The sequence below is a fragment of the Atheta coriaria genome, unplaced genomic scaffold, assembly GCF_025399875.1.
Source record: "Atheta coriaria isolate IRGN ID8LTWV9N9 unplaced genomic scaffold, Caltech_Dcor_3.1 hic_scaffold_9_pilon, whole genome shotgun sequence".
NCBI classification, from domain to species: Eukaryota; Metazoa; Arthropoda; class Insecta; order Coleoptera; family Staphylinidae; genus Dalotia; species Dalotia coriaria.
The window spans coordinates 8078195-8100143 of record NW_027045451.1 but is presented as its reverse complement, the minus strand read 5'-3'; the positions used below and the strand labels follow the sequence as shown (position 1 = coordinate 8100143).

At 36.4% G+C, this 21949-nt stretch overlaps 6 protein-coding genes across 21 annotated transcripts; 2 read left to right on the top strand and 4 right to left on the bottom strand.

The window, feature by feature from the left end:
- Window positions 1–181: 181 nt before the first annotated feature.
- On the bottom strand, window positions 182–9501 carry l(1)G0196 (inositol hexakisphosphate and diphosphoinositol-pentakisphosphate kinase). 16 transcript variants are annotated; one of them, XM_065312436.1, is made up of 20 exons: window positions 9384–9501; window positions 9150–9251; window positions 8110–8301; window positions 7822–8053; window positions 7566–7720; window positions 7388–7501; window positions 6903–7093; window positions 6571–6852; window positions 6330–6518; window positions 6167–6267; window positions 5769–5909; window positions 5297–5531; window positions 4555–5242; window positions 4255–4500; window positions 3809–4199; window positions 1851–2891; window positions 1561–1797; window positions 1353–1479; window positions 919–1070; window positions 182–869 (listed from the first exon to the last, which is right to left on the bottom strand). In XM_065312436.1, exons 2-20 carry the CDS (start codon window positions 9225–9227, stop codon window positions 328–330), a joined length of 5334 nt encoding a protein of 1777 aa, XP_065168508.1. In that variant the 5' UTR covers window positions 9228–9251; window positions 9384–9501; the 3' UTR covers window positions 182–327. The 16 variants fall into 16 exon arrangements, with proteins under 16 accessions (XP_065168508.1, XP_065168494.1, XP_065168500.1 ...); XM_065312422.1 differs by lacking the exons at window positions 9150–9251; window positions 9384–9501 and adding an exon at window positions 8863–9132; XM_065312428.1 differs by lacking the exons at window positions 9150–9251; window positions 9384–9501 and adding an exon at window positions 8863–9132 and having other exon boundaries at window positions 5784–5909.
- Window positions 9502–9968: 467 nt separating this feature from the next.
- On the top strand, window positions 9969–11108 carry Prosbeta7 (proteasome subunit beta type-4). Its single transcript, XM_065312630.1, has 4 exons — window positions 9969–10181; window positions 10250–10456; window positions 10513–10648; window positions 10713–11108. The coding sequence occupies exons 1-4, from the start codon at window positions 10057–10059 to the stop codon at window positions 11013–11015; spliced, it is 771 nt and encodes a 256-aa protein (XP_065168702.1). The 5' UTR covers window positions 9969–10056; the 3' UTR covers window positions 11016–11108.
- LOC135799501 (paramyosin-like) lies at window positions 11008–14117 on the bottom strand. Its single transcript, XM_065312625.1, has 7 exons — window positions 13632–14117; window positions 13276–13579; window positions 12934–13205; window positions 12362–12774; window positions 12228–12304; window positions 11251–12155; window positions 11008–11192 (listed from the first exon to the last, which is right to left on the bottom strand). Exons 1-7 carry the CDS (start codon window positions 13746–13748, stop codon window positions 11130–11132), a joined length of 2151 nt encoding a protein of 716 aa, XP_065168697.1. The 5' UTR covers window positions 13749–14117; the 3' UTR covers window positions 11008–11129.
- Window positions 14118–15241: 1124 nt separating this feature from the next.
- On the bottom strand, window positions 15242–19039 carry pigeon (protein). The gene is made up of 9 exons (XM_065312624.1): window positions 18818–19039; window positions 18606–18736; window positions 17953–18354; window positions 17642–17886; window positions 17430–17588; window positions 17185–17344; window positions 16263–17122; window positions 15991–16205; window positions 15242–15936 (listed from the first exon to the last, which is right to left on the bottom strand). Exons 2-9 carry the CDS (start codon window positions 18667–18669, stop codon window positions 15357–15359), a joined length of 2685 nt encoding a protein of 894 aa, XP_065168696.1. The 5' UTR covers window positions 18670–18736; window positions 18818–19039; the 3' UTR covers window positions 15242–15356.
- A 328-nt stretch (window positions 19040–19367) lies between these two features.
- On the top strand, window positions 19368–21045 carry LOC135799503 (protein phosphatase 1 regulatory subunit 21). The gene is made up of 4 exons (XM_065312629.1): window positions 19368–19542; window positions 19645–19962; window positions 20041–20211; window positions 20275–21045. The coding sequence occupies exons 1-4, from the start codon at window positions 19486–19488 to the stop codon at window positions 20659–20661; spliced, it is 933 nt and encodes a 310-aa protein (XP_065168701.1). The 5' UTR covers window positions 19368–19485; the 3' UTR covers window positions 20662–21045.
- Window positions 20881–21727, bottom strand: LOC135799505 (iron-sulfur cluster assembly 2 homolog, mitochondrial). Its single transcript, XM_065312631.1, has 2 exons — window positions 21342–21727; window positions 20881–21284 (listed from the first exon to the last, which is right to left on the bottom strand). Exons 1-2 carry the CDS (start codon window positions 21578–21580, stop codon window positions 21107–21109), a joined length of 417 nt encoding a protein of 138 aa, XP_065168703.1. The 5' UTR covers window positions 21581–21727; the 3' UTR covers window positions 20881–21106.
- Between the last annotated feature and the right edge of the window lie 222 nt (window positions 21728–21949).

Here is a 21949-nt window from a genome sequence, read left to right as displayed (position 1 = left end):
AGGCATTTGTTGTATTTCTATGAGCAGTCGTCGTGTTTTACAAGGGATGGGTTGGCAGCAATTTTTCTAAACCCTCCTCTTTTCTCATGTGGGCTTGAGACCATTAACAGCAGAGTTTATTAGAAAAACATTTAACCATTTTAGCTCACTTCCAGACAATTTACAGCGTTTTAAATCTGTATACTTTTAACATTTTATTGTTCTATTATCAAAAATACATGTATAATTCGTTCCACATTCGTTCCTCCCTTGATGATACAATTAATAACATATCTATAATTTGACAATTGGTATAACATATAAACAGTAAAATTCATTTAAATTATTCTACACATTAAATTTACTAGAATCACTCAGTGATGCAGTATGCTCATCCTCTTTGACAACGGTCGTCGTAAATCTGTTTGGTTTACTGTTGCCTTCCACCAGCGACTGACTGCGTCCAGATTTCTTTAAATTCTCTATACTGGTGGTAGGCACATCACTGGACCTCCTTGTCTGTTCGCCGATTTGTAAATATTTCAGCTTATCGTTAATTGGCGCCGTAGTTTTTATAATTGGGGGTGGCAACTTTTCTGGTGCAGTAGCTTCATGAGACTTATTATCATCAGTAGATTCTGGTTGGGTCCAATGAATACTCTCAACATGTTGATACTTGTTTCTTCTTGATACGCATTTCTCCTGTACGGCATTCACACACCTCTCCACTTGATCGTCTACTTTTTCACCCTCCAATTCTTCAAAAAGCATCGAATCGGTGTCTTCAGTCACTGTGAGATCACAATCTGCGGTGGATCCCGCTGTAGCGTCGTTGGTGTTGAACTCGATTTCAGATCCGCAGGAAACTGGTGTGACTTCACCACTGTCGCCTAATAATTGAATGATTATTGATTGTCGACGTGTTACACTATTGCTCACCTTGATTCATCGATTGTTGAATGCTCGCGTAAAACTCTGAGAATTCCATGGAGCCGGGCCCGGCGTCCTGATCACCGGAGTGCAACAGCATGCCGCCAATGCCGACATTTTGGCACGCCGTGGACGTAAATATGTGCGCGGTCTCCAGTAATCTAAACAGAACGTTTACTAGCATCGCCCCAGCGAAGAAAGAACGCACTAAACTAAATTCGCACAACTACGTATCACACGTCAAAAAAAACGAAAGAACTGAAGCAAAGACACTCCTCCACGGCAACGCGAAATACTCAAAAACACAACCCGTCGCTGCCAGTGCCAGACGTGAACACAGGTAATAATCGGTTAACAAAAAATGGTGCATGGTGATGCATGAGTCTATAAACAAATGGACGATTCCTGATAGTTTGCGCTGTGGCTATAGCTATCATAAGTACCCATCTCCGCTGATGATGCTTGAGGACATTTCGCTGTTATCCTTCGAGTTGGAGTAGGTGTCTGATAAACCGGGTGATGATGGCCCGCTACTTGACATCAAACTCGGAGGTCCGCTCCATCCAATACCTGATAATTGATATAAAATAATTGATAGTAAAACTCAGAAAATTTTTAAAACGTAACTTAAGTTACTTAATGTGCACTTACTGCTTCCGGGTGATTGAAGTCGCAGGGGCGGATTACCACTGCTGCTGATAGTATGTACCACTGCAGTAGGGGTGGGCAATGGTGTGCTAGGATACTTAGGTGGTGTTGAAGACGGCGTTCGGAAGAGTGGTGCGGACGTCATATGATCCAGAAACGTGTCCAATTGTTTTAAGGACAATGCATTGTGTAGCGTTTCTAGTGGACGAATTGGTGGTACTCCACCGAAACCTTCTATAACTAAATATAAATGGATGCGGTTGCGGTTCAACAGGAGTGAAAATATTGCTCACCTGCGACACTTGAGGAGCTTGGAATCATATCTCGCAGGTTGGGTGCGCTTGAGCTACCCGAGATAACCGCGGTCGAGAAGAGCGAGTTTGTGCTGCCACCCGTCAACTTTTTGAATGCGATCGGCCCGCCGAAACCGAAGCCTAGCATCTTGAAATAGCTCATCTGTCCGGCGATACTGTGGCGATGGCGTCTTTGCACCGTACTTCCGGCCTCTAGAGTGGAACAATTGGAATCGGGTTGTGACATTGAACGCATGGTGGTTGGGTGTGACGAGAAGAAGGAAAGCAAGTTCGTGGTGGCGCGACGGAAACATGAGCAAAGCTGGTGAGACGTCAGGTGGCAGATAGGGTCCGAATGGGTGTGACTGTATGGATAAAAGCTGAACGGGTAGATATTTACGTCGTCTGGGGACAGGCTCGATTTGTCCATGCAACCGCCGACGCCGTTCGAGTCCTTTAGCAGGGCCTCGTTCAGACGTCTCAAGAGTAATCGGTTGGTCTCGACTTTGTGCGAGTCGAGGATATTAGGATCCGAGTAGGATCGATGCGCGGAAAAATTGGGAGCGCGTGTGGTCGCAAGCTTGCGCTTCTTTTTCTGAGTTTCATCCGAGAAACCCTCTTGAGAATTTACCCAATCAGCTTGTTCGTCTACATACTGTTTCATTGATTCTAAACTATTCGGAGGAGTATCATGCTTTGAAGTGAAGAGTGCTAAGTTGAGTTCAGTTAAAGGCAACTCATTAGTTGCACTTTCCACACTAGCTCGTTTGGAAGAATCCATCGAGAATTTTAAATCTGATAGAGGGCATTCATTTGTAGGAGATTTCGCGCGCGTTGTCTTTGATACAGTAACCGGTGAATTAAGTTCGCTGTGTCCCTCATAGTCAAATGACCCCGAGATTGGGCTAAGTTGAGGATGTTGTGATAATAATTTAGCCGCAGGGGATATAGGCGTAAACGTAAAATTATGCACCGTTTGCGTGAAGTCGCTATTCGCGAGTAATTTCACTGGCACCTTGGATACGCGCGTGGAAACAGGGTCTGTCGTTCATAAATGAAGATGCAACATGCACGCGATGTGAAAGGATGTGTGTGCCATTCAGGGGGAGCAAGGAAACAAACAGAAGAAATTTAAGATTAATCCCAATCACCCTATATTCAATAAGTCGCGTTAGTCAAAAAGGAAACACTACCAAATGCAGATGCGATGTACTTACATCTTCGATGCGCCCAGCACCCGTTATTATTGATTAGTGGTGAGCCAACAAATAAACGCATGCGGCATGTCGTGCAAGTACGATAATGAAACGGGCGGACGGGCCTGGTTAGTGTTATTTCGATGAGCTGGTGTTAATCAAATATAGAGTGATGAGAAAAATTGATGCGGCTAACCATGCGTGAAAGAGATACACAGAGTCGAGACGCACCAGAATCGTGTGGACATGAGGGAGAACGGAGAAAAGTCACAAAGAGACACGGTGGAATGAAGGCAAGTGAAACACCGGTGGAAGCGCCGGTGTTTCAAATACCTTCCGCTTCTACGGTTCAATAGCACCACCAATCGCACGGAACCACCAAACAGACGAGTTTGTCAGGAAACAATGTTACAGCAAATAATAATAACTAAACACTTCGGCATGCAAGTTGTCCCGGTGGTAGTCGCTGCCATATTATTAATTGTAATTAATAAAATTATTATTATTAGATGGTCAGATCCAATGTGATGCTTGCGATGATGAACCAAATCATTACAACAAGCAATCAACGCAGGAATTAGTGCCCCAATAGACGACACTTTCGTGATTATGCCACAAATAATATTTGATTTTACACAACCAAAATCGTATGTAAAATTAATATTATTTATATTAGCTCTGCTCATGCGAAAAAAACTCGTTTAACAAGTGATGTTAAGCATCCTTTGGCAGTGGTAGAACCAATGCTTAACATCCGCTTACCTTTTTGCTGTTCAGCAGGTTGTTTACTGTCATAGCTCTTTGATCTGGGCTCAGTATCAGGACTCCTTGCGCGTGCCGCAAAAGTACGGCCTCCTGTTGTCCCCTGCGTCTTTGACTGTTGCGCTAGTTCTTCGTTCAGTCTCTTGGCAAGGTGCATAGCTTCATGGCCACAAACGGTATGTGAACTTCCTATTGGAATGGGTTCACTCGTCGGATGTCGATAGTAGTAATCGGCATTGCCGGGTGACGCTAAATCCAAAGATGGTGATAAGTCACTTTCCTTCGGGGCATCAATGTTGTCATCACTCGAAATACAACCTTCTTCTTCGATTTTCTGCGAGAAGCCATCCTTGGGTTCTTCCGGTGTTGCGGTAGCAGACGTATTATTACTCTAGTAATAAATTGTGGTTAGGTTGGCAGTTTAGAGATTAAACTAGGAAACCTACAGCATTTTTACTCGCAACACTCTCATTTCTAGAATGTGGACGGAAGCCAGGTCCTGGTGGCAGATTCTTCTGTACGCAGCAATTAACTCCTGGGCTAAAGTGCAACTCAACATGGAAACGATCCTCACTTGAAGGATCCTTTGTAGGATCCTCGTACAACATAATCACAATCTGCGACATGTAGTTGAGCTCAGACACCATGGACACGTACTCCATTGCTCGACGCCATTGCTCATCGATCCGTATCTGCCAAAGACATAACGAGTTTAAATCCATTCCACTTTAGAATGATTAACTTACATCTAATAGTTGTCCGTGGCGTAGGACTGTGATCAAAGAATGAATATGACTTTCACTCGTGAAATATAATCTTGTGCGAACATGTCGTCCTGGACTCGACACACCGTGAGAATACCGAGGATTCAAACGATTGACAGTTTCATCACCACTCTCTTCAATGTTACGCTGTAGATCTGCACGAATTTTCTTTAACAAAGGAGTGCAAATGCCTTGACCAATTGTGAGTTTTTCCTGAGAGGTGAGACCATACTCCTGGGGAATGACAATATCGGCAAGGTATTTTGCATGGATATACAACTCTTCTGCTTGTTCGAATTGTAATGTGTGTTGATTATGCTGTAGATCGTATTTTATACAGTCATAGATATCGGGAATTTTACTAATATCAAAATTTTTGTTTTTTGTATAGAAATCTTTTTCAATTTTGCCCCAACGACGACCCATCAGTTCCCAAGTTTCACCATGATATAAAACGGCGTCCCTTGTTTTAGGATCGTCTTTCTTCTGTTTAACAATTTCCATTAAAGTTTTGATCAATTCGTGCACATTGCGGCAACATTGGACTGGATTTTTTACAAATTCCAAAGCATCTGATATGCTAACAGAATTTCCAGGATTAATTTTCTCTCTATCCTCGGGTGTAAACTCCCGATCTAGTTGCATCAGTTCATGCAGTCTTGCCTTACACCTGAATAGTTTAATTACGTTTAGTAGGTTATTAAATCAGGTTATGTTCACTTACATATTTTGATATTTGCTGCTATCACAGTCGTTATCTAGAAGTCCATTAGTATTGGCACTCTTAACCATCTGAACTAAAATTGGCGTAAGTTCGCCCTCAAGCGCTAGCAAACCCTTAGCGAATGCCGCCGCCGTCATTTGTACTCTTCCTTCATCAGAAGCGTAAATTTTTAAATCATGCCTGAAGGTTGAATGCAGGCGCAATAAACCTAATCCTTGCGCGCCTGCGTATTCACCTAAGAAACAAATCTCAATCAGTTGTGGTGTTTAATCAATAGCGACAAACGATAGACAAACAAATAAAAACGTAAAAATACTGAATTCAATCATCAAAAGCAAATGAAACGTGATGATAGGTCGGTCACACACAAATAATTACCCAAAATTATCGTCAGACTCTAAGTAAGCTCTCAATAAAAACGGTGCTATTAATGTAAGGAAAATAAATCAAAGAAAAAAAGCCTAATACGAACCAGCAAGATGTCTACCTTGTCCTCCGGGATACATGCAACGAAAGATGCGCCCCAGCTCTTCGGCCTGAATGCGGCCGGCGGGAGTCAGTTCGCCGCCCCACTTTAATATCAGCACTAATGACGGCTCTACTGGTCGATCTACTACAAAACATGAATTCATGAATTAGCTTCGCAGCACGCCGCGGAGACATTACTCCGAATGCAATAAAAGCGGCGACATCTTGAATTTACATCACATCAACACAACTATTTCTTTTTTTTTTTTTTGTTAAGCGATTGACAACTGTTTGATTATATCGAGTGTGAAATGCAAAGTGATAACTACTGAACTATCAAATAAAAATAATCAAACAGCTCTTGTTTGGCGATATAGATAAAAATAAGTAAATAAGGCGTACTAAGGTTGGGTTTACCGTCATCCGAACTCGAACCGCGGGGGCGGCCTTTCGGTTGGTATTTCATCTGGACTTTTCGATTTATCCCTGAAAAGTGGCCGTACCTAAAACATAAACACAAAACAAACACACATCCAGTAAAACACGGATATATTAAGATAATTACATTTCTAAAACGCTTTTCAGCTGTTCTAATTTTCCTTGTTTTTCTTCAATTTCTGGATCTGCCTCATGTTGTTGAATTTCAGCTAAAAGAGATCTTGCTATATCTAGAATTTCCTGTAATTGCTTTGGCCGTTTTAGTTTTACATGGCCATGTTTATAACCGTCGTATTTTTCAAAAATTTCGAAGAATCTATAAAAATAAGTGGTAATAAATTAACATATGGAAAATTAAGGTGACTTACTTTGGATGTCTAACTTCTACTTTCATTTTTTGTTTGGGAGTACGATCCCCGTGTCTAATTACACCTACAACGCATCGTAATTCCATCATTTTTCCGAATGTTGTAGGGACTATTGGGGGATCATCTAACTGAAACGGCACCGACCAAGGTATATGCAAAGTCGGCGCAAGTTCGCGTAAAATCATATTCCCTAATATTTTGGCACAATCATCATAGTATTTGTTGGAATTCTTTACAAAACTGAAGCCATTTACATCACATACAAATGATTTACCATTTGCCCTAAAATTATATCATTAATGATGTAATATTATAACTAACATTTTGCATACCTCAGTAAATCAAAGCCACAAACAGCCTGCTTAAAAGCAAGACACACTTTCCTTGAAATAAGCTTCTCCGCATTACTAAGTATCACAGGATAGCGAATCTCCTTCCCATCACGATCACGCTCCACTTTCCCATCCAACGCAGGTGACTTCCGGGCTTCTGCATGTGCATAATCCGGACCCACGGTGTACACCTTCGAAGCAAAAATCAAATAAACAATAAACAAATGCCAATAAAATGCCAATATGCAACTAAATCACTCATTACTGCGAGTTAATTATTATTATGTATTATTATTGCCTTGAGTAGTGCTGGTTTTTATTTTTTATTTGAATACGCTAGATATCAGTCAATATCATGTGTTTTTGTTATTCGAAGCAGAGGGAAGCCAGTACTCGCTGTACGCCATCTCCAAGTTAGAGGTGCATACGATTAGTTTGTTTGCCGACTTTAATATCTAGTGCATAAAAAATAAAAACGAACGGACCTTGTACATTACCTTTACATCTGTACCATCCGTCGGCATGAAGTCCTCGTAGATGAAACTGCCCGTCTTACGGACGCGCGACTCCGGTGAGTACACACTACTTCTACTGCCAATCTATTAATAGAACAAAATGTAATATATTAATATAAACTATTAATATTAACATGAATACACTTACTTTCCTAAATAGACGTTGACTGCCACCACCAGCTGAAGTTGGATAATAGATGTAAATGTTATGATCTTCAGCTGAGACTGGTTTTTCTACGAATGGCTTGTTGAATGTAATCCCGTTAACTTCAACGTGGTCTTCGGACTCGACTAGTTCATGATCTATTTAGATAATGTATTAATATTAAGGTAACTGTCAGTTTTTGACCGAAGTTATAAAAAATTCTTATTTTTTATATTCGTATTCCTAAAAATATGCTTACTTTTAGGATCAGCACTGTCTCGATCCAAAACCGCGTATCGAGGAATCTCAATACCCTCGGACTGCAGAATGGAGTAAACTTTGCGTCTGTCCTGTATGTCGTATTGCATGTGCAAGTTATTGATAACATACGGATGGTGCAGATGCGCATATTGAATAGCCTTGTCGAGCGGAAAACCCTTAGAGTGGAATGAGATGAGGCAGTCGCAGACGGGCCATTCCTCCACTGGCTTCTGCAAGCGACATAAGTTAGCAATTACTACGACATGCAACAGCGCAAGGGCATTACTTCTAAAATTACTTCCTCCGGGAAGACGTTCACTTTGATGTATTCAAACTCCTGCAGCCGCGTGAGGATCTCTTTCATCGGCTTGCTCTGGGATTTCTTCGCCATAGCGCAGACGCCCACCACCACCTGCTTGCCATTGTCTTCCATCTCGTTGCTCATGCTGCCGCTGGGATCGCATAGTTCAATATCGCCCTAAAAGAAGTCAATGTTAATTTATTCTAAGAAAATATTGTACTAATAGAAATATTTATTTCTACATCCATGAATATAAAGTCAAAGTCAGACGCCATTTTGTTATCACTGGAGCACACCAAACAAAATATGTTAAATTGCACACTATTTTAGACTCTGCACTCAAACTTGAACAGATGTTAATCATTTTTGCTGAATAAATTAACATAGGAATCTTAATTCATGGTAATTTAAGTGTAAGTGTAGTATAATAGTCAAAAATAAATTAAATATTTAAATATCAAAAAAATTTAAAATCTTCATGCAAATTTTGGATTATTTTGGAACAAAACTGTGATTAGGTACTGTGATTATAAATAAGCGCAACTCATTTTAACTCAATTTGTGCCCAAATGTTTGCATCATCCAAATTTTATGAAAAAGCTTGGCTGTTCATATTGTTGTATCAATATAATTTTGATTCAGACAAATATACTACACTTTATAGCATAAATTGCTTGTGATTATTTGACAACAAAAAAAACTCGGAACGCAAACAATCAATATATCTCTCTCATGTACCCTCTTCAAAGGCCATAGAATAGTGCTCAGAATGGGGCTATCAACATGATCAACAATGATAGTTGGTATCTCTCCATAGTCAGTAATGCTTGCTTGCTTGCTGGGTTTTAGCTTTTGTGGCATTTTGTGGCATATATTTTAATACACAGACAGTAATTGTATTGGAACTATTGCTTTACGTTTACTTTTATTTTTACTGGCGAGTGGTGCGTATGTACATGTACATATTGCGCTCAAAATAATCAATAAATTAAGATATAGCTGAGCATGCAATGCACATTACTTACTCCACCGATGTAGAACTGCGTTGGCCGTGCGGCTTTTCGCAAACCTTGATATCCATACTCAAGTTCGGTGTACGACATGTTCAGAATGAGCGAACATTACACCTAAAATTTGCACAATGATTTACACTGTACACTTAAACGCACATTTATTTAGAGTAAAAAGTGGCGATGCAAAATGTGTGATATTGTAATTACGTAATTTATTATTATACTATTGCATGTATATGAGGCTACCTTGTTTTTATTTATAGTCAACACGAATAGATGATGCAGTTTTATTGCTGCTGTGGACCACGATTAAAAATTGGGACAAACAAACATTCTAGTTTCAGCCATTTTCCTACTGCGTTCAATTTATACTGGGCCATACAGTAGTCGTTCAAATTAATAAAAACAACAAACAGAGAAAAAACTAACTAAAAGATTATTTAAAACAAAAATAAGCATTAACTTTAATTAGAATGCTCTAAACAATCAATACAAATATTTATTTAAAAATATTTGATGTAATTTTAATAAATGTGTAACTTATTTTATTTTCTTGGAACACTCACAAAACTATCTTACTCTGCGCAAGCTTCACGAATATCCAAATTTGATACGCATGTCATGTGGTTTTCTGTTAATCTCAGTCGTTAATATAAATATAATTAATAAATCTAGTAATCAAAAAGATTTGCACTACTTTGATGCAATAATAAGATGCTATAAATTAAGTTAAATCTTATTTCTGTTCCTAAAAAGTTAGAAATTAGTTTTGAAAGTGAAGTATAAAATACGCATGCGCGAATAACATTTGTTTTCGTTGTTCTCCCCGTTAAATTCAGTGCATCTTGCATTGTCACTGTTGCTCACTGTCATACTTCGCCCGGTTTGAGTTGTGAGCTTTGTAAATTGAAATTTAATAATGAATACTCCGGATTCCTTCAGCGCTATGCCTTTTTGGCGGAATGGCCCTGCACCAGGTGCTCTCTACAACTTTCCTAACATAAATGCACATAACGCAAGCGGAGATTTCGCGCAAAGATCACAGTAAGTGCAGTTCTAACCTATAAACCAAATGATTTGCAGAATTATAATTGTTTCTTTTCATTTATTAGGGCACCGGTTACTACAGCGACATCAATTGTTGCTCTTAAATTTGATGGGGGTGTTGTAATGGCTGGAGATATCTTGGGTTCATATGGTTCACTAGCGCGTTTTAGAAATTGCCCAAGATTAATGAAAGTCAATGATAATATTATCATGGGGGCAGGTGGAGATTATGGTGATTTCCAGTATTTAAAAGATTTAATTGAGCAGAAAATGTAAGTAGATATAATAACAATGACTGCATAATAATAATTAAATAATGTTTGTGCAGTATTGATGAAGAATGTTTGGATGATGGCTTCAAGTTAAAACCTAAATCAATGTACTGCTGGTTGACCAGGGTAATGTACAATAGGAGGAACAAATTTGATCCCTTCTGGAATAATTTGGTTATTGGTGGAATTGAAGTAAGAATATTTATTAATACTTGTTAGGCCAACTAAATGTTTCTAAACAAACTTTAATTTCAAGAATGGTGAACCTTTCCTTGGAACTGTTGATAAACTAGGCACAGCCTACATGGATAGCACCATTTGTACAGGTTACGGCGCATACATGGCTTTACCCATCCTTCGTGCCGCAATCGATAAAAACCCGCAGATGAATCAAGCGGAAGCTTGTGAGCTGGTTAAGAAATGTATGGAGGTGTTGTTCTATCGTGACGCGCGTAGTTTCCCTAAGTATCAACTGGGGGTTATTACAAAGGACGGCGTAAACATTGAGAGCGGTTTGGAGATTCAACAAAATTGGAACCTGGCACACATGATTCACTAATTCTTAACATATGGTTTAATTAATTAGGATAACTTTACACAAAATTACCCTTGTTTACAAACATTAATACACTGAACCATTTTTGAAACAGTACTTGGAAATTATTTTCATATTCTAAACTTTTTTGAAAGAAATAGCCGACTGCACCAGATTGTATTTCCTCTCGATTTCTCGAAGCTAAAAGATTTTAAATAATTAATATTAATACTTCATGGTGTAGAATGTAACATTTTACCTGCTTATTTGTTCGCAACGAGATAACATCCATTCTCTCCTTGCTTTCACGAATCTTTTCATTGTGCGCCTTTATCAGTTCCACTGTGTGTTGACTCCATGCTACTACTTTCTTTTCCACCATCTGAATTAAATCTTCTTCTGATTTTGTAACTAAAACTAGTTCAGTCTGTGCACGACTGAGCGACTTAATTGCTTCTTCCAGACGTTGTTTTAACACTTTATTTTCTCCCTCAACCTTTTCAAAACGCATTTTCCAATCTTCCAATAATTGTATAATAACTTTTTTGTCTTTCTCCTGGTTCATTTTATATAAATCTAGTTGATTCTCTTGTTGTTGAATGATTTCGACATGTTTGATCAAATTTACACTCATTTCATCACACATTTCACACGGAACTGTTTGAGTTTGTATAGTTTCCAATAATTGTGCTTGTTTTCCTTGTATCTCTTCTATTTGGCGCTGTTTTTGTTCCAAGTCTTGGGTCAGTATTGAGCACTTTTCACAAACTGTGAGTTGTTGTTTTAACGATTCGTAGTTTGAATCGAATTCGTCTTGGAGTTGCTTTCGCAACTCGATTTCTTTATTTATGAGTTCCGTTTCGAATTGTGTTTTAGATATTGTGCTAAAATCTTCACATGTTTTTGAAGGTGTTGGTGTAAAAAGTGTGTTATCTGTGTTTGTGGATTTTGTTTCACATTCAGCTCGTTTATTGTTTAGTATGATCTCTTCTAATCGGGTTGCCTTTGCTTGTAAAGCTTGTGTTAAACTGTCTCGTTGTTGGGACAATTCTAGCTTTTTATTGAGATTGAAGATATCTTCTTCAAGAAGTTTGATTTTTTCTTGTAAACTTTGTGAAAATAATTGTTTTTGCTGCAATTCTACTTTACAATTTTCTAGTTCATCTAAAATGTCAAACAAATTGGTTAAACACGAAAAAGTATGATATACGAAAGGTAATAATAAAAAAAAATTACCGCGAAGTTTATCAGAAACCGAAAAACTTTCCATCAACCTTGATGTTTGCATTGCTTGACTATCCATTCCTGGTTTCCTATAAAACAAAATTTTTAATAAAATCACACATAAATTACGTTTGATTTCAATGTACCTTTCTAATGAAGCAATAGCTTCCTCTAACATTTGCACATGCACATTTTTCGCCTTGTATTCCTTTAATAAATCAGCATATTCATTATGTAACTTTTCAAACTCCACAGTTTGCTTAGTATTCAAATGTTTACTCTTGTCCAATTCCTTCTGTAATATCTTAATAATCTCAGTTTTGTCCGTGAATCCCTTCATCATCTGCACGTTTGCCTCCAACTCTTGGACCTGCGTCTTAAATTTTTCGTTTTCCGCAGTCAAACGTGTTACACTACTTAGTAAATCCCGATTGTGATCCTGCGCTTGATCAACGTTTTGCATCAATTTATTGATCACCTCCGTTTTGTTAGCTATCAAATCTTCCTTTTCCGATATAACATGATTTAATTGTTCACAGAGACTTTGGTTTTCTTTTTCCTAAAATAATATTTATAAAAGTACTATCGGACATAATTTTATTCCGATTATCTACTGAGTTGTATACTGTAAGTCGTAATGGTCGTTGCATAGCAACCACACATAAACATACAGTATTAATACTATTGATTTGCAAATAAGTTTGAATTGTGTGCTTACAAGACGTTGATTTTTACAGAAAGCTGTTTCTAGATTATGTTGTAACTTTGAGATTTCCATATGATGGTTTTCTTGTATAACAGCATCAGATATCGGATTTGTTCCGCGGCATTTCTCCAAAATGGCAACTTGTTCTCGCAATTCTTGATTATTATAATCAACAGCAGCTTTTTCCAACTCAAATTTCTTTAGAATTTGTTTAAAACTTTCATTATCAAGAAGTATTCTCTGAATTTGATCATTGAGTTGTTGGATTTCATTACATTTGTCCACTGTAAGTAATAAAAAACAATATTTCATCTTTAAAAAATTCTATATACCTATATATTAAATGGCAGTTACCTAATAACTCTTGTGAATTCTTCAATGAAGTCCTCAATTTATCATTCTCAGCCTCAGTGAGCATTAATGACTGAACCATTTGTGCTTTCATATCAGCCAATTGTTGCTCCTTAGCTTGGAGCTTTAACTGCAAAGATTCTACTTCTTTTACTCTGATATTATACATAACTTCAACTTGATTGTCCAATCCAGCATCTTTGTATTGCTGTGCATATTCATGTACAGATTCATTAACAGAAGAGTTGACTGTACTTTGGTCATCATAGTTGAAATCATCCATTGCTTTAGTAAGTAAAGATTGTATCTAAAAATATATTTTAATTATATCGTAGTTATGTAAAAGATTTGCATTTTACTTCTTCCTGTCTTCTTTTGATTTCCTCAAGTTCTTCTTCTTCTTCTAAATTTTGTGCTGCATTGTCTATGTTAACACCACCAGTTTGAAAAATGCTGCTGCCCATGTTCGTATCCATTTCGATTGTCAATTAATTATTGTTAATTGTTATTTTTAATCAGAGTGTGCTTGATTTTTCAAATTTGTTTGTACAATTTGTTTCTGCATACACTTTTGTAGTTTAAAATATTGAGGTTAATTTTGAAATTTAACGACGCTTTTAGTTTTGTGACGATTTTCAAATATTTCTTATGCATACAAAAATAAAAGCATGTAAAACACTTAAATATATATTAAATAAATAAAATATCCTGTGATTTTGTAGGAATTTAAGCTACTGTTAATTATTTGTAAATCAATTAAACATATTTAGTTTTCGCGTAGTGAAAATGAAAACAAAACATAGCATAACCTAGATGAACACACAACACCTTGGAAGTTTAAAATACACCACGCGGCTCGTATCAGCGTATCTGTAATTACTATTTCTTGAAATTAAACAATATGAAGCATATTAAAAAATCGAATGGTGCAAAGAGAAAAAGAACATTATCAACAAATTCGGTGACTGTCTCACTGGATGATGCATTACGAGATGTTTTTAATCACATTGATGAACATTGTCAATCATCTCCAAAAGCTTCTAAAAACAAATTGAACAAAGTTGCAACAGTTACAACTGTACCTACTGCCTCAGCACAAGTTACTGAACATTCAGATCAAGAATCAGTATCTGAAATATATCCAATTCCAGAAAGCAGTTACATAAAGTCTGATTCAGATTCTTCAGTGGAACCAGATACATCAACTAACCATGATAGAAATCAAGTAAATGGCTCTAGAAAAGGTCAGAAAGCTGAAGAAAATAGATCTTACATTACTATAAATAAAACGTCTTTAAAACATGCTTTTGATTTATTGTCTGAAAATACTAAATTGGAAAAGAAAAAGGACAAAGCATATAAATTCAGAAGAACATGCCAAGAGGGATATGATCATATGTTAGATATGGTAAATTGGCAGTCATATTCATTTGTGGTGAGAGCAATCAGAAATCTGATTTTGGAAAGAGACTGGATGCATTTAAGAGAGTTGTTGCTTCTTATGCTGAAACAACATAAAATGTTAAAGAACTACATTAAAGAGGTGAGTCTTAGCAATTTATTTATATGCAAACATTAATTAATGATTTATTTTACTTTGACCTAGATTACATATTTATACTTTATGATCAATGCTGATTGCATAGATCCAATGCAAGTTGAGGAATACTTCTTGTTTTGTTTTTCATCTTATGATAAAAACAAGAAACCATTAAGGGAATTTGACATTTGGTTTAAGAATTACGAATATTAATTATTAAATTTTCTTCTCAATTGCAAAATTTGTAGAAAAGTGGTTACCTCTCTTACTTCGCGCGACATCTTTCTTTCCTACCTCAGATTTTTTGCAGGGAACCGTAACGCACAATCTGTTGAGAGTTGTTCCGGAGGTATGTAACTGGAAGATATCTGCGGAACTGTCACCGTTAATCTGTTGACGCTTTAGCAATACTAACAAACAACAATGTCATTAATTTGTAGCCGTAATAATAGTTTATTTCATATTTAGGAGTAGAATTGTTCTAGGAGATTTATACTATTACATATTGCACAACATCCCATAAAATAAATTAATAGCTTACAAATTAATCACTGCTAACATCAATCTCCTCCATGGAAGCAACGGTTGCCTCAATCAACAACCCAAAGTCCAAATCAGTCAAACTTGCCTTAGCTGTAAGTAAATCTAAGAATGTATCTAATGGCGATAGTCTATCAGCAGATGGGAACGCAGTCAAACCGAATTGATTCCTATTTTTTTGTACAGCATGTACTCTTGTCGCGTTTTGCCCTTCTACACCTGATAAAATATTAGCGGCGTGTTCTCTGGCTCTGATCATGAGACTAATCGGGTGATTCCATTGGTTCATTAGTCGTTTTGCTCTAGAACGCGGTAGTAACGATAATAGGTTAAGTTTTTTTTGTACACCTTCTTTAGTGTCATCTATGTCAGCCATAATTATCTTCATCACGTCCACTTGTAGTTCAAACACGTGACGGTGGACATATTGAAGAAAAATATTAAATTTTAATGTTCTATAACCAAGAAAAGTAAAAAACGATGTAAATCCTAGAGGTAGGGGAAACGCGATTGCTTCCACAGCAAGGAAATATCTCTCTAGAGTTGTGAATAATATATATCGTTTTTCTTCTGGTAGTTGATCACTGTAAAAATAAAATTTTTAGTATGGTAGAGCTTGTTCAAGGTTATGTACTTACATGTAGACGAATCCTTTGTCATGTTCATATCTTGCATCAAACGTGGCTGCTTTACATAAGATTTGACATAAAAGTCGGGATTGCTCTAATTGTGCAGCGATATATCTTGTTGCAACAGCATGTACATGCATTGGTGTTTGTGATTGCCATTGGAAGCGACTCATTTTATTCTCGGTGCTTTGTTTTAACAAATGCATACTTAGTTCTCTCAAATTCTGGAATAAACATTATTGTTAATGACACCATCATAACCAAATTTGAGTTGTGCTTACCACAGAAATAATATGTTCTTGTTTGCTCGCGGTGCAACTTTCCACTTCATAAAACGGTAATGCATCACTTTGACTTTTCATTGAACTTAAGTCAGTTGTACTTGATAAAGCAATGCTTGCACAGGGTGACATGGGTGTACTTGATCTTGACAAAGCTTCCGGTTTGTAACAAACCAATGATACTAATAATTTCTCTACAACTTGACTAGGTTTAAATCTCTGCTTTCCTTTGGCGTTTCGCACTAAGATATCCCAAAGTTTCACCCATAAATCAACTCGGTATGGGACTATCCTTTGCTGTGGTGAAAGTAACATCATGCTAGCATTCCACAACGCATCTTGTGATAACGAAATTGTTCTTCCATTCATTTGCACTTCTAAGTCACAACCAACTCCTTGTGTAGTAACCGGGAGTAAATTTATTAATTGTGACGCATCGGAAGGTAGATTTCTTTGTACAGACGCATATGAACTTCCCAGCAGGAATTCTTTTAACATCTGCGGGAAGCCTAGTGTTGTTTGAGCTTCAATTTGTGATGAGATTAGTTCTATAGCAATGTCCATGTCGCCTTGATGGACGAGAAAATAATGGATGATTGCTAATTTATTTTCTAATGTAGTTTGACTTTTAAATGTTTCGATCAATTGAGTATTTGGTACATGCAAATCAATTATTTCTAGTGTCGTCAAGTTTAAAACTGAATATGTACCAAATTTAATGAGAGGTGTAAGGCATATCTGCGACGTCTCTGTGTAAGGTAAAACAATGTCCGTTGTGATGTGATTAGATGGTTCATGGATCATGGATATGTCTAAGAGTTGAGTACAAATTCCAGGGATGTATACCATAATATGATCGTCTAAAAATATAATTAAAACCATTTAAGTACAAACTGGACTTTTTATATATTTTTAAACTTACCGTAAAGTTTGAAAAGGGGTCGAATTGTTTTCGCCTCTTTCCATTTAATGCCAGGTATCACACAATGGAGGACACAACTTTGATGTAGGACAGTCACAGAGTATGCGAAATGTACTGGTGTTGCATCGTCATCATCTAAATTTGTAGTTTCCTGTACAGGCTACAAAAAAAACAAGGTTAATTTTAGATAAAATGAGGTTATGCTTGTAAATATAGAGGTTATGTAATCATTAGATGTATTATACCTGATATAAATAATGATGACAAATACACGCAATTCCTTCCGAATCAGTAAGAACCATTAAATCAAGTGAACAATTGTGAATTCTTAGTGGAACCGTGTCATCCTCGTAAATATTACACGGATTTGTTGATAAATGTGGTAAATTCAATGGAATATTTAACTAAAAAGAAAGTAAAGGTAGAGAATTACATTACGAAACGTTAATCTACATACGACTGTTTCGTGTGGCAAATCATCGTGAAATTGTAATCCACTCAAAGTTGGCGATACTTTAAAAGTATGTTCGCTTTCCTCGCCTTCTACTAAACACTTCATGGGCTTTTTGTAATGAATATAATATAAAATTTGATAGACTGGATCCCATTGTGCCCAAATAAAAACTCTCACTAGAGAATCAACTACGAAGTTTTCCACTGCAAATGTGTCGGATGATTGAGAGATCTGATATTGCAAAACACCTAAAAAACCACTGTGTTTAGTTATTGTTTCAATATAAATAATTTTAATACACTGTTGTAACTTACATTCTTCATGAATAAGAAGCAAAAAGGTTTCCTTTTGTTTCTCATTTAACACAGACTGTTTCTTGTATAAAAATTGTATCATAATCTGCTTGGAACGCTCGATATTCAACGCACAAACCTCATAACTTTCTAGTTTTATTACATACGGTTTGTAAACGAAAGAATGATTGAATTCTTCCTTGATTATATATCCCAGTAATGAGCGATTTTCATTTACCGATGACTGGATAACATTCAATTGATCATTGAAAATATAAAGCGTTTTTAAAGTATTTTCCGCATAGGAATAAATTCCTATTTTGCTTTTTGGTGTATTGTTGGTTGCCAGCGATGTCTCTACCCACGTGAACAATAAATTTCCATCTTGTTCTTGCCCAAGAAGACGCCATTCTTTTACTTGGGCTAAAAAATTATGTTCTTAATTAAAACAAATATTTGAAACATACACCAATTTGTTATCAAACAAAACAATAAAATTACGTTAATTTCAATATAGTGAGTGTCATATTGCACTGAATTGCGCATGCGCTTCGGGAAATGGAAAATCAATATGAAATTTTCCTCGCAGAAAATCAAAACAATTGAATTTTATGATACTAAATTTGTTTTCCATATTATTTTTGGTGGTAAAACTATATATGAATGTTTTTTACCTTCTTCATTCCTCTCCAAAACTAAAAGACACAATTTAGCGACCAAATTATCCACAGTAACCATAATGTTTGCTCGCGACTTTCCCCATCAACACAACACAACCACTGCGCGATTTTCACTTGAGAATGCACTGGAGTCACCGGTATTCACCGAAATTACACTGACAGTTCACTTCAATTTAAAATCAACTAAGAAATCAGTAAATACTTACATTTTATTATATTTATATTTCAAGAATTAATTCTTTTTAGTTCCTGATAAATTAATTTGAAATTTGTTTGTAAACCTAGGAGTAAATCTTATTATTTACAGTTACAAACAGTTTGTATGCATTGCATATGTTTGGTGTGGTCTGCGGTGATATAACTTGCAGTAATCAGTTATACAAAACATTTCCGATAACGTGCACACAAATGAGTTCTAATGTACACATATATAGCGGGGCAGAAGTGTGTACTCATCACTGATTGGCATGCAACCAATGACATTGGATGGAGATTATCGTAATCGCTGTAATTAAATGTTTCATATTGGTTTAAAGTTGCACTCGGTTCAAATCGTTAACATTTTTTAAAGGTTGTCAATAAGCAATTAAACAAACGATAAAGAAATATTGTAGTTGTTAAATTTGGATACTTCTTAAATAAATAAACATCAACATTAGCGATTTTTTGTATTTACTTATTTAATTTATTTAAGAAAATATTGGTAGGCGGCAGATGGCGCCAGAAGTTTACAACTTTATTACCATAAATATTCTTTCTGCTTGTTATACGCTTTCAGTGTCACGTCATAACCTCTGCTACATTTACACCAACACCTAATTATTTACAATATCCTGTTACTTGATTAAAACTAAAATACTTGTTCGCCGCTGATATGGCGAATTCTGAGCTAGAGGCGAAATATCACAAACTTGCGAATGAATACGCTAAGGTAACTAATTATTTCCGATTGTTTTGCTATAATTTGTTAATTTCTGAACTTACTACTTCTTTGTTATTTAAACTTTCATTGAAAATTCGTAATATTAAACAGGTGAGATCCCAGGCTACAGTATTAAAGAAGGCTGTACTTGATGAGCAATCAAAAATATTAAACTATAAGGATGTTGTCAAGGAACAGGAGCAGAAAATTCGTAAACATGATCAAGAAATGGAGAGCCTCACTTTTCGCAATGAACAGTTGAGAAAGAGAGTTTTAATATTACAGCAAGAGCTGCAGAATGTGAATACTCCAAGTAAAAAAGGAAAAACAAAAAATTCTGTTACTGATAGTCCTAATCATTCTAATTATTCTATTATTGATGAGGAGTTACAAAAAAGAATTTTGGAGAATGCACAATTGGCTAGCCAGGTACATTAAATTTGAATTCAAATTTCTTTTGGTGCTTGATGGTATAGAATTGATTTAAAAAATTGTTGTGTTATTTAGTTGGCAGATAAGGATTTAGAAGTAACTAACTACAAAGAAAAAATGGAATGGTTAGAAGATAAATTCCGAAAACTTAGTGTTGATTTAGACACCAGCAATGCAGAACTCAAAACTTTAAAACAAAAGAAGTTGACTGAAAACACTGTCAAGGAATGCAAACAATGTAAAGAGGTTTGTTACAGCAATATATATGTTTACAAACATAACTAAATGTATTTCTAATTTTGTTAAAAGAATCAACACTGGAAGGAAGAAGCAGATCGGTGGAAAGTCGAATGTGATTTACTTCGTTCTCGGCCGGAGGCAAACGAGCAGCTCACTGAGTACTATGAAACTCAAATCGCTGAACTCATCGAATCAAAAGCCGCATACAAATCAGAGTTTTGTAGTCTGCAGGCGGACAACGACACATTAAAAACGCGCCTGGAACATTTACTACTCGAGAAAAATGCCCTCGAGAGCATATTGGAGAAGAGCAACGAAGAATTGCATACAACCACCGAGAATTACAAGAGCCAGTTGGACGCCATGACCGAACACTTGGCAGCGCAAAACGAGAAGATTACTCAACAATGTGATGAAATTCAAGTTTTAAAACATTATTTAAGTGTGAAAAAGTAATTTACAAAGATGATATTGTAAATATTAAGTGTTAATATTGGAGCAGAGTGTATTAAAAAAATGGCTGCTGGCCATGTTTTCATAAATTAATATATTCTTGTGATAACTTTTTAATTATATCTATATTCAATTTTATAAGTTCTTTGGGTCAAATAATTTACGCGTATGTTCTGCTCCAATATTAAATTGATTTTTAGAATGTGAATGAATCTAGCTGGCTATGCTATTGCATCATTTATACATAAAATATTGTATTCTACAAATTGTGTTTGTACACGCGCTCGCTGCGCAGCGGCCGATATCAATGTATCTCACTGCAAAATCTCATTCAAGTGTAATAACTCAGTGGATACCTTGTAAAGCAAATACACAAACAAATTGAGACTATTGTAGTTGCCAAGCAAGACCACCCAATAAAACAGGAACAGTGGCATGAGGTAGTCCTTCAATCCAAACGTACAGCAAAGGAAGCACCACAGGAGCATCCCTGCTCTGCCAGAGGATTGTTAACAATCTTAAAAGAGGCGCGAATCAGCTCTTCTTGGTAATCCACCGTTGCACCCTTAACAAATTCCAATGATGTGATGTCAATAACTACTTTAGCTCCATCTTTTTCAAAAATTCTAAAGAAAAACAAAATAAGTAATAATCATATACTTTATAATATTTGAACTGTTTACTTATCGTCATCGTTCAGTTTCTTGTCCAGGTCGAATTTGTATGTGAAGCCAGAACATCCACCACCTTCCACAGCAACCCTCAGGAATTCATTGCCTTCTTTTGTGATGGTGTTCAAGCGTTGCGCGCACTGTTCGGTAATGAACAGCTCTGCTTTGACATTTTCGAGCGGTTTATAGGCGGCCGTGCACAGCTGACGAACACTTGAGCTCGTTCGCCGAAGAAGCGCACTCAGAGACATTGTTGATTTCGTGTGATGACCGCTAACATTTTAATATTGCGCGTAATGATTAAACATCTCCTTCTAACCTTCAATTATATCGGTTATCTTTGCAAAGTTTCATTTGCTGCAATTTGGCAGCGAGCGCGTAATTTCGAATTTGGACTACAAATAGACGAGACAGCTGATATTGTATATTTTTCCTAGTTGCGATAGAGACATTCATTTCATGCAAAAATACTCATTATACAAGGTAATTCATTTATACTAATATTTAGATTTTCGTTAATAAAAGACGAACTGATAACGTAAATATTCAAGTTTTTATAAGTGTGGCCGTTAATTAGTCATTCTATTATCTTTAACTTTGCGATTGAAGTTATCTTCAAT

Coding starts and splice junctions, on each gene's coding strand:
- Prosbeta7 (XM_065312630.1), top strand. CDS start 10,057: ATGAATACTCCGGATTCCTTCAGCGCTATGCCTTTTTGGCGGAATGGC. Junction 10,182..10,249: donor GATTTCGCGCAAAGATCACA/GTAAGTGCAGTT, acceptor TTCATTTATTAG/GGCACCGGTTACTACAGCGA. Junction 10,457..10,512: donor GATTTAATTGAGCAGAAAAT/GTAAGTAGATAT, acceptor ATGTTTGTGCAG/TATTGATGAAGAATGTTTGG.
- pigeon (XM_065312624.1), bottom strand. CDS start 18,669: ATGGTTACTGTGGATAATTTGGTCGCTAAATTGTGTCTTTTAGTTTTG. Junction 17,589..17,641: donor ATTTGCCACACGAAACAGTC/GTATGTAGATTA, acceptor CTTTCTTTTTAG/TTAAATATTCCATTGAATTT. Junction 17,123..17,184: donor ACCCCTTTTCAAACTTTACG/GTAAGTTTAAAA, acceptor TTATATTTTTAG/ACGATCATATTATGGTATAC.
- LOC135799503 (XM_065312629.1), top strand. CDS start 19,486: ATGGCGAATTCTGAGCTAGAGGCGAAATATCACAAACTTGCGAATGAA. Junction 19,543..19,644: donor TTGCGAATGAATACGCTAAG/GTAACTAATTAT, acceptor AATATTAAACAG/GTGAGATCCCAGGCTACAGT. Junction 20,212..20,274: donor AATGCAAACAATGTAAAGAG/GTTTGTTACAGC, acceptor TTTTGTTAAAAG/AATCAACACTGGAAGGAAGA.
- LOC135799505 (XM_065312631.1), bottom strand. CDS start 21,580: ATGTCTCTGAGTGCGCTTCTTCGGCGAACGAGCTCAAGTGTTCGTCAG. Junction 21,285..21,341: donor AAACTGAACGATGACGATAA/GTAAACAGTTCA, acceptor GTTTTTCTTTAG/AATTTTTGAAAAAGATGGAG.
- LOC135799501 (XM_065312625.1), bottom strand. CDS start 13,748: ATGGATACGAACATGGGCAGCAGCATTTTTCAAACTGGTGGTGTTAAC. Junction 12,775..12,933: donor TCTGTAAAAATCAACGTCTT/GTAAGCACACAA, acceptor ATATTATTTTAG/GAAAAAGAAAACCAAAGTCT. Junction 12,156..12,227: donor GGTTTCTGATAAACTTCGCG/GTAATTTTTTTT, acceptor TTGACATTTTAG/ATGAACTAGAAAATTGTAAA.